Source organism: Carassius gibelio, chromosome B1 (assembly GCF_023724105.1).
Source record: "Carassius gibelio isolate Cgi1373 ecotype wild population from Czech Republic chromosome B1, carGib1.2-hapl.c, whole genome shotgun sequence".
Classification (NCBI taxonomy): Eukaryota; Metazoa; Chordata; class Actinopteri; order Cypriniformes; family Cyprinidae; genus Carassius; species Carassius gibelio.
Genome location: NC_068396.1, coordinates 6,916,597 through 6,927,543, shown reverse-complemented (window position 1 = coordinate 6,927,543; position 10,947 = coordinate 6,916,597). Strand labels below are relative to the sequence as shown.

At 34.3% G+C, this 10,947-nt stretch overlaps 1 protein-coding gene and 1 long non-coding RNA gene across 2 annotated transcripts; both read right to left on the bottom strand.

The window, feature by feature from the left end:
* Positions 1 to 204: 204 nt before the first annotated feature.
* Positions 205 to 3,219, bottom strand: LOC127948643 (uncharacterized). The gene is made up of 2 exons (XR_008152138.1): positions 2,971 to 3,219; positions 205 to 2,269 (listed from the first exon to the last, which is right to left on the bottom strand). It is a non-coding gene; the product is annotated as an uncharacterized LOC127948643 (long non-coding RNA).
* Positions 3,220 to 5,048: 1,829 nt separating this feature from the next.
* LOC127948638 (interferon-induced protein 44-like) lies at positions 5,049 to 9,934 on the bottom strand. The gene is made up of 7 exons (XM_052545221.1): positions 9,749 to 9,934; positions 9,575 to 9,608; positions 7,118 to 7,322; positions 6,826 to 6,972; positions 6,560 to 6,731; positions 6,146 to 6,246; positions 5,049 to 6,038 (listed from the first exon to the last, which is right to left on the bottom strand). The coding sequence occupies exons 1-7, from the start codon at positions 9,807 to 9,809 to the stop codon at positions 5,868 to 5,870; spliced, it is 891 nt and encodes a 296-aa protein (XP_052401181.1). The 5' UTR covers positions 9,810 to 9,934; the 3' UTR covers positions 5,049 to 5,867.
* Positions 9,935 to 10,947: the final 1,013 nt, after the last annotated feature.

The window sequence follows — 10,947 nt, the reverse complement described above, 5'->3', positions numbered from 1 at the left end:
TTTTGTATTTCTTTCGGTAATGCTTTGCTCTCTGTCTTTTTAACGTGGTAAAAAAAATACATGGTCTTAGAATTAGAATGTCTGATCAAATTATTGTACCCGATGAGATTTAATATAAATAGGGTAACACAAAATTAGCTGTTGTTGGTAGGCTACACTTTGTAGAAAATAAAAATAAAATAAATAAAAGCCTTCGCAAAAAAGACAGACAGAGAGAAGGAGCAAAGGGAGGCTGCTAAAGGCAGTTCAGCATTGCAAACATGAATACAAAGCTCCAGCAAACGAACAGGTAAATCATCATATAGAATATTTAGCAGTTTGTCACACTTTAATTCTTGTATTTAAGTATATTTGCCATAATAATCACTTGATACTATTGATACTAGTAATTTTAACACATTTAATTAAAGGTACAGGTTGTAAGACCTGTCACTAGAGGGCACTACTAAAACAATTACAATTGCGTGGTTAATGACGATAAGAAGGAGCATGGAATGATGGGATTTGTTGTCTTCTATCCAACCGCTGACGGAAAAGACAAATCATGGATTTAACAGTGAAGTGAAAAGGTGAAGTTTTGTTTGATGTCAATGATTTGCGCGAGTAGATTACATACAAAGTCAATGCAAAGATGCGATCAGACTATGGATCAGACACCATCCCGCGTTTGGCGTTTATTGCCCATAATAATAATCTTGTTGATTGTTAATAGCATACGTTTTCTGTAAAGATACAACTCAGAACAACTCACCTGTCGAGTAAAACACAAATGAGATCAGCATCTCTTTCTAGTTGAAGTTTGTCGCGAAGCTCTCTCCATCTAGAAAATGCAACACCGATATTGATCCTCGCTCTTTCTCTCCTCTTGTCCCAAACTCTTCTTCGGTCGTTTGGTTGGCCCATACGCTTACGTTTACGGCAGAGCCATATAGAGAGAGAGTTGCGACAACGGAAGTTCGAAATGTTTGGTTGTCACGTGATTCATGTAGACTTCAAATAGTTCCAGGAAGTGCGTTGGCGGCCATTCAAACTGATAGAGTAGAGTGACAGAACTGCGATTTCTGGTAATAAGGAGTCAATAAATGCATTTATTTTATATATTTATACAACACTCTGACATATGTATGTAGCATGAATATGTAGTTACAGCGATGTTGTTTTTAAAATATCAAATCGGTTAATATTTGAGGATTAGTGTTCAATTACCGTTATTTTAAAAACGTATTTCAGGCTAATGTTAAGTTGTATAAACACGGGTTGCTGTTGCCTTTTTACGTAACATATTGTCCATTTTTTCACTGATCTAATGTTAACTCATGTCATATTGATGACTTTCAGGTAGTACAGAGACAGGCTGGTGACAGGTGATTTTCAGCTCACACCGCACCATGGGCCAATTAACTGTTAGCAGCAGTAATTAGTATGTTAAATAAATGTAAAATGAAGCTTACTGTTTATAATTCTTACAATACTTATTCAGGTACACAATATATTCAGGTTTAAAACAACTTAAGCATACTCGTATATAAACATGCAAGTTACACTGCCATTCAAAAGTAATGATGCTGAAAATTCAGGTTGGCATCACAGGAGTATATTCCATTTTAAAATAGAAAACAGTTATTTTAAATTGTAATTATACAATAAACTATTTACAGCAATTCATGAATACATTTCTAATAAATTTAATAGCATGACAAGCATTTTGTATGTGTCCTTTCTTTAATGTTGTCCTTGCATAGTCTCCACCATGGTTTGCTGTGCTGCATGGGGATGCTCCACTCGGTCAGAGAAAGGTGTGCGAATGTATGGCTTCCCCGCTGACATGGAGAGGAGAAAATAATGGTTGGCTCAAGTCAGCAATCTAAAAACTAATAAAAATTACAACAACAAAAAATTGTTAGGTAATTATACTTAAATTTATTTGCACTTTTTTACATTGACAATGTTTTACTAGAAATAAGGAACAAGCAAAGCCTTGCAAAACCCAGGGAGGGGAGACTCATGGTGAGACATTGCAGGGAGTCATCAGTGTTACCTATAACTGTGCATTTAACCACCATGTGATATGTACTGTTTGTGGGTAGACAAAAAAAAGGTGTGTGTGTAAACTAAACTGAAGTCAGTATGCAGACAAATTGCAGCAAAGCAATTTGTCATGACCAAAAATTTCAAGAGTAGGCTGAGGTCAGATGCTATTCCCACAATCTTTGTACATCGTCCTGTGGTCAAAAAGAGGAGGGCCCTGCTCCACAATGCACCCCTAGACCTGTGAACAAGAAATGGCTGCTGATTACAGCTATGTTATTTCAGGTGATTCATATATAATAAGTACAAACTCGTACTAGTTGAAGTAAAGTGATGTGATTTTTTCAATATTTAAAATTAGCAAAACCATGTATTCTACCTCTATCAGTTTCAAAGGTTGAGGAAAAAAGAACGAGGATACTCAGAGAAGGTAAAGTGAGAGTGAAGAAAAAGGTAATAGTAAATGAATCACAATAAAAAACACTCCACCCATGTTTTTGCAAACTCAATTCACTCTAAATATATATCAATAGGGCGCATTTTATTATTAAGTAATTTAATACGCGTAATAAGGAACAAACTTTATAACCTAATTTTTTACCACTTCCACTCACCGCTGTCACACGTTATATTGAACTAACGTAATAGGCTATGTAACGTTAGCTAACCTTCCCCACCCTGCAAAAAAATGTTTATACTCCTTTTTTTCTTATTGCAAACACGATGGATGAAACTGAATTATGAGAACAGATTTTACAATTATTAGGGTGTTCGTTACTAACTTTATTCAGCTCCAATCCTAGCCTAATCTGTTAGTTATCTGATAACAAACCTTAAATCTACTCATTTAATGAGTGATAATCTACTAGAAGGTTTTAATTTGCAATGTATTGTTATTGAGATGTACTGATAATATTCAATCTTATTATTTAAACGTCTTACCTTTTAAAAGTGCGTCGCGAACGGTTTGTTCTGCTGCATCTCTACGGCGCGGCATCGGTTTGCTGCTACTTCCGGGAACTATTGAGAGGCTCCACGAGCCGCCATTGCTGTAAAAAAAGCGTTCCATTGGAGTCAATGGAGTTGTCGCAACTCTCACTCTATATGGCTCTGGTTTACGGGAGCTGTCCTTGTCGACAGATCCAGCGGCAGATGGTAAACAGTAATTATGTTCCATAAATAAGTAACACAACCCACCATAAAACATGCAAGAAGAAGTAAATAAGGAACTGCTTGAAGCAAGCTAGTGGTTTGCTGGATGCTAGACACAACTTCCGCATTTGTCCACAACACTGTTGTCATGTGGTTCCTACGTCAGTAAAGGCAGTAACAAAGAGCAAGTAACGTTATTGACAGGCGACTGCACTGCCCCGTGTCACTGTTTAGAATGGGAATTTTCTCATGATTTACAAGTGGTTTGAAAACATTAGAGATATTTTAGTAATCAGATGGAAAAAATATATAACACTAGACTAGTGGTTTTGGGATATTTTACTGCAAATATCTTAAAAAGTGTAGCTGAAAAACCACATTAATAGTAGGCCTATAAATAGTATAAAAAAATAATAATATAAATGTTCTAAATTAGTTGTTTATTAGTATGTAATATAGATTTGTGCTGTAAAAAAATAAATTGAATGTCTAATACTTAGAGTGGGGTAAGATTAGCTATTCTCCTATATCCTATACTAATGAAAGTATTCCTATCATTTTAAATGCATCTATTACAAAGAGTTCTAGAAATATGTTTTCTTATAAAAAAAAATAAATAAATAAAAAAAGTGTTCCCATGGCTCAGTTTGCCCAGGGATTGGGATAAGTTGACATGAGTTGAGTCAGTGGGTAAGATGCACGCATAATGTGAAAACCACACCAACCATTAAACCAATGTGAAATAAATAATAATTAAAAAAGTAATTTAATAATTTCTTCCAAACAATCATGTTTCTGTTGAATTCATTAAATGGGAGCAAGACAACACCCAGATAATCCAAGATCCTGACAAATTTAAATACATGTGTTTGAAATACTATTTTGTATTTTGTATTTAAATACCTTTTGAAACCATCAAATGTATTTTTATTACATTTAATCTTCGTATTTTTTGTATTTTGAAAAAAAAGAAAATACTAAGATTAAATTAATTTAAATGCAAAAAGGTAGCCTATTTTAAAACAAAATAGTATTTAAAAAAAATAGTATTCTGCCCATCCCTGCTTAATAATAATGATAAGAAGAAGAAGAATGTTACAGGCCTACATTAATTGGAAATGCTACGTCCTCTTAATATTGCCTATTTTCATGCTTTTGACAATATCCCTGGCTATCACTGATGCATGATAAGACACATCGCAGCACAGAGAGGTTATTGTGGGGCCCCACCAGTGCATGCCCTGTGTGCCCGTCCGCTATGCCACTGTGTGGAAATAGTTATGGGTAATAGTTAAATTATGTGGAAATAATGTCAGTACTTTATCTACTGTAAAAAATAAAATAAAATGGTTAGAAGTTGGCACTGAGAGTGACTGACACTTGATGGTCAGAAAAAAAGTGACTAAATAGTGTTAAAAAAAAAGAAAAGAAATATATATAAAAATATATAAAAATCCCTATTTCCTCTCTTTTCAGTGCACTCCTATTGTCTTAATTTGTAAATGTAATATTTAGCACTTGGCATTAGAAGTTATATTAGTAATAACTGGCATATGAGAAGTTTAATACCACAGAAAAACTAAAATAAAAAAATGGCCTTTTTCGAAGTTGCTGTATATTAAAAACACAAGGTGTCTGAATTTGCATTGTATTTAGATAGCTAAAGCTCATAGATGTTCATTAGTTTCACTCAGGTTAATTAGTTTTTTTTAGCACCCCCTCTGAACTTTTAAGCCCCTCCTTAAAACCAAGCCTCTTGTTTTCTAGTATATTTCCTTTAAGATGCAGTGAAGAAATTTTGTGAAGAAACATTTAGCAATTGGATAAATGTTTTTTTTATTTTATCTTTTATTTTTTTGCCAGAACCACTGTCATTTTTTGTGTAACCGACATTCAAGAAAGCCATCTTGTGCCATGTGAAAAGAAAATAATACAACAGACCCCATAAGTTTTGTTCAGGTTGGTGTAGCACTTTAAAAGTATTCATTATAATAATAATGTGAAAAATGATTACATAAATTAATACAGTTAATGCAAATAAATTTTCAGCTTGGAACCTGTATTAAAAAAAAACTTTTTCTTAATTTCAGACATCCTAATTTGCAGTAGATATTTATTGCTGCTGTTTAGCCACTGTTTGAAAGTGATGTGACATACACCCAGTATGGTGACCCATGCTCGGAATTCATGCTCTGCATTTAACCCATCCAAAGTGCTCACACACGCACGCATGCACTAACATGAAGAAGAAGGTGGAGAAGGTGAGAAGAGGACTGTACATTAACTCCCCACACCTACAATTCCTGCTAGCCCAAGACTCAAACTCACAACCTTTGAATTGCGAGTCTGACTCTCTAACCATTAGGCTCCGACTTCCCAAGTATTACAGTAGGCTACTAGTCTGTGCCATATATACTTGGGAAATCACAGTAGCCACTGGAATAAAGATTCATTCAAAGACAAATTTTGCAATGGTTAAGATTATCTGCTGAAATAAGATGCACATGCCGGTCAAAGCCAAAGACTACGATACTCACAGCTAAATTCTAAATCCTGAATTTACGTTTACATTTAAGCATTTAGCAGGTGCTTTTATCCAAAGCATTTTACATTAGATGCTCATGGTGAGCAAAGCAAAGTATATTAGAAAACTACACTTGAGAATTGCAGAAATTACTTTATTTTTCTCAGTAGCTATCAATATCCTCCAATCTATCATCAGCAAGCTGAACAATCTGTTCAAGAGCCTTTAGTAACAGAACATCAATGTCATCATCTGTGTCGATCTCATTGTGGTAGTTCTTCACAGGGAATATGTTTGTCATTGGCACACCTAATTTAGCACTGCACAACTCCATCTGGACAGAAACAGAATGATACAAAATAAGAAAATCAGATCAACATAGGCTATTATGTAAAAGTCACAGCAAGTGTCACATGAATGTCTTTGAATGATATCACACACCTTCTCCTTGATTTTCTTGCTAGTGTACATCTTTTTCAGATCTTTATTGACCAGTGGACATGCTTCATCCATTTTAGTCATGACAACCACTTGAGGAATCCCTACAGGAAATGTAAAGGCAATGTAAAAGTTAAATATTTTTCTCAAAATTGAGCATATGTGTGGCAGAGTTTGTTGAAAGGTTTATATGTCTAGGCTATAAATGATCCACATACTGGCCGACAGGCAATGTAAGCAATCAAGCTTGAGAGTTACTTGTTCTTTTCTTGCAACTTGTATGTGATGTTGTCCACTTACACAATAACAAAACATGTCACACAAACCCAACCCACTATCATTATACTGACTACTCTCTCCAAAGTAATGTAATATATGTGAGTTCATGAGTGAAAATAATTTAGGTGGAAGTTTTACCCTTTTCACTGATTCTCTTGCGGATGATCTTCAGCTTGTCAATAAGACGATCATCTGTGTATTGGAATATATCTGCAGGTAGGACGTAAACCAGGCAGAAACACTGGTCGGAGAGGTTGGGGTTTTGGTTGAATTGTTGATCCTTAAAATTGAGTGGCTTCTCTTCGTTGAACTGAGTTTGGAAATTCAGTAAAATGTGTTAATCATCAGATATATTACACACATACAAATCTGTTATTTGATCAATTAATGAATAGGTTTATTACTTCATAGCCGTCCTTCACGTGACCAAACACAGTATTGATGATATCTTCTGTTTGCGATCCTTCAAATGCTTCAGGTTCCAATCCCATGATGTCTTTGAAGACGAAGGGCAATGCTTTTTTCCCACTTCTGATGGTGAATCCTTTGAGCTGCCAATTATGACCAAACATATTTGTGAACATTTTTTTAAGAAATCCTCATACGCTTAGACAAAATGCTAACAACGCCCAAGTTTGGGTCAACATTTCTGGGTCTTTTGTAAAAGACATGTAGCTATAGGTGGCGAATACCTACATTTTTAGTGAAACTATGACTGTCACCACCAGATGTATCAACTAGTGCTCTAGAGGAGATCCGTCCCAGAAAGGTGCTATCGAGTGAGTTAATAAAGCTGGACTTTCCGGCTCCAACTTCTCCAGCTACCAGGATCTTGATGTAGTTTACTTCTGGATGACTTGGACAGAAGTTTTCAAGCTTTTTTTTTAGGTCTTCTTTCTGTCTGTTAAAAGAAAACACATATGTTTTGTTATTTGGTACAATTGAGTCATATTGTCTATGTATGGAATAGAATATAACCATACTTTGTAGAACAAATTAGGAAACTCCAAGGCACTCTCTTTAAGAAAAATTAAAAAGCCTTTATTTTATGGCTTGGTCACCATAAACCTTTAAAAACGCGTTTCGGCATACAAGCCTTCATCAGGGAGTCAACAGTTTCCAAAACAAGAGTCCTTCTTATAAGTATTCACACAACCAATCAAAAAGTCCATTTAGCAGAGGTAGGTTCAAATTCGTAGAATTATAGAAAGACCACTAGATGTCCTCCTTGGTACTTAATAGAACAGGATTTTTGTGGCTACACACCAAGGTTACAGTACATACAATACATGCATCACCAAAGTACAGAAAATATAAATAAAAAAATAAAATACAATTTCTAGAATTGAAGTTTTAGAGAAAAACATTGAGATCAAGTTCTTCATTCAGGCCTGGATATCTAGTCGCCTGCAGTTTATCAATCCAGAAACTTTCTCTCTGGTTTAGTACTTTTTGCCTGTCTCCTATCCTTAGTGTCAGTGGGATATGATCAATTCCACAGATCTGTAAGTTTTTTTATTTGTATTATTCTCTTAATTTGGTCTGCCTCTGTACTATACGTGGTAACAAAAATGGGGTATTATTGGAAGAGATGAGATGCTTGGCCAGCTGTTTCCTGAGCCACCTCTGGTAGCTTTCGGGAGATGTCCTACTATTCAAGATAAACTGGTCCGGAGCCATCTGAAATCAGAAGGCCAATATACGTGGTTGGGATCTATACTCAAAGGGTCTTATAAATGTCAACACTGCAATCATTGTACAAATGTTTTGCAGTCTAAAACCTTTGTTGATACCATTTCCCAAAAACAGTTTACCATTAACCACTTTATAATCTGTAAAACAATATTTGTTATATATAGACTGGAATGTCCTGAGTGTAACGTGTTTTATATAGGAAGGACAAAGAGGTGCTTACATAAAATATTGGCTGAACCTAAATATGCGATTCGCACGGGCAACATGAACTATCCTATGGCGAGACATTACGGGGAACACCACAATAGTGATCCATCGACCATACAGATCTGTGGAATTGATCATATCCCATTGTCATTAAGGATAGGAATCTACTAAACCAGAGAGAAAGTTTCTGGATTGATAAACTGCAGGCGACTAGATATCCAGGCCTGAATGAAGAACTTGATCTCAGTGTTTTTCTCTAAAACTACAATTCTAGAAATTTTATTTTATTTTTTATTTATATTTTCTGTACTTTGGTGATGCATGTATTGTATGTACTGTAACCTTGGTGTGTAGCCACAAAAATCCTGTTTTATTAAGTACCAAGGAGGACATCTAGTGGTCTTTATATAATTCTGCGGCTTTGAACCTACCTCTGCTAAATGGAGTTTTTGATTGGTTGTGTGAATACTTATAAGGAGGACTCTTGTTTTGGAAACTGTTGACTCCCTGACGAAGGATTGTATGCCGAAACGCGTAGGAGTTTTAAAGGTTTATAATGACCAAGCCATAAAATAAAGGCTTTTAAATTTTTCTTAAAGAGAGTGCCTTGGAGTTTCCTAATTTGTTCTATATTATGATTATCCCATCCAAAGAGACCCTCAAGGTAATATTTTGAGTCCTGGAAGCGCCCCTCTATAGACATTTGATAACCATATTTTGTTTCCTTTAATAAAATTATGTAACACAAATTTCCTTTTAGGTAATGTCATTTTAGATAATTAGACGATATTTAGATCTATTTGTTTAAATGTTCATATTCCATAATTGTTTTACGCATCGTGTAGGCATATGCAAATTTTGGAACTTCACTACAGTAAAAATCTATACTTACCTCTTTTTTGACATTTTACATTTTTTGCTTACAACTAAATTGGTAAATATTTGTTTATTTCCTTATAACATATTGGCTGATGCATCATCATCCTGCACATATATATATATATATATATATATATATATATATATATATATATATATATACATTATAACTAAATAATCCACATGAGAACAGTTATTTTCCCCCTCAGGCTATGCACCTGAACAATACATAACACTTCTCAGGATTCTACATCTGTAAATAGCTTATTTGCATATTCATAGTTCGTATAATAATTAATATTTTATATTTTTATCACCATGTGGTATTTTTTTCTTTATAATTATTATTCTTATACAGTATTTGTAACTTACCCCCAGTCAAATTTCCTCCATGGTTTATCCAGTTCTTTGAAAAAAATATGTAGGTCATATACATGCATAGCAGTTAACAACAGTTATAGAGTAGAATGTCTCTCTGAGAATAAATGTTTATAAATATTTAAAAATAAAAAGTGGTAAAAAAAAAAAAAAAAAAGATCCTCTCACCTGGATTTGGTGGTGGTGGTGATGGTGGCCGTGGCACTGGTGTAGACTCTGATGATCCCATTTTTCTCTCTTCAATATATTTATATCAACTCTATCCTTGAGCACATCTGATTTGTCTCAGCAGAAGATACTAAAATCAGACCCACACCAGAACCGTTATGTATGTATGCGTTTTAATTTCACTTTCATTTTTGCAAGCCTTATGTAACGTTTGCATCATAATTCAAGTCCCACCCCACCCCAACATGATCTAGCTCTTTTCAGTTATCCAAGATGTCGGTTACACATTGGCATGCTTAGTATATAATCCAAATGCACATTGGTGCAGATTTTTTTTTTTCTTGCTTTGATGTATCCATTAGGTGCAAATTTTTTTTTTTTTTTTTTTTTTTTGCAACACATTATGTTGCAGCCTTATGCTAACATGCTCTACATTATCTTTTCCCTCTTCAGTCTACACTCCATACCCCATAACAACAAAGTTAAAACCCAAGCAAATAGAGTTGTCCATATACCCAGTGTCTGTTTGCTTTGGGTCTGTTTACTTAAAGTAAACTTTATGTCTAATTTGAAGTCCTACATTCCCTGAACAGAATATGTCTGTTATTTGTTGTGTCCAGTCCCTGCTTCTCAAAAAACAAAAAAAACAAAAGAAAGAAGGAAAGAAAGAAAGAAAGAAAGAAAGAAAGAAAGAAAGAAAAAACACCACAGCAAAAACGATATTAATACAGGTTTGGTGCAATTTGAGATTGAGTTTTTTGAATGTACATTCCCTGTACGTTAGAATTTTGGTTTTGTACTACACAAACATGTTAACTGCAATTTAATCAAAATACTGACTAACAAAAATATTAACATCCTATATATATATATATATACCACAAAAGCTGCATTTAGCAGAATCAGAAACACATAACGCTCAACAAATACACAAGATCAGATTACATTTCCTTTAAACAGAAGCTCTTCATGGCAAGTTTACAAGATGAGGCTGCATTTACTGTAAATTGAAACTGAAAGAGATTTGGATGTGACATATTCCTATCCCATGCAGTTCATTAAAATCCAGAGGGGTTTACAAAATAAAAAAAATTATAACATTGACCTTAGTGCAAAAAAATATATACTTAAGTACAATTTATTCATATTTACTTTAATATAACTAAATATTTTTTTGGCACACTATAAATAAATTGGCA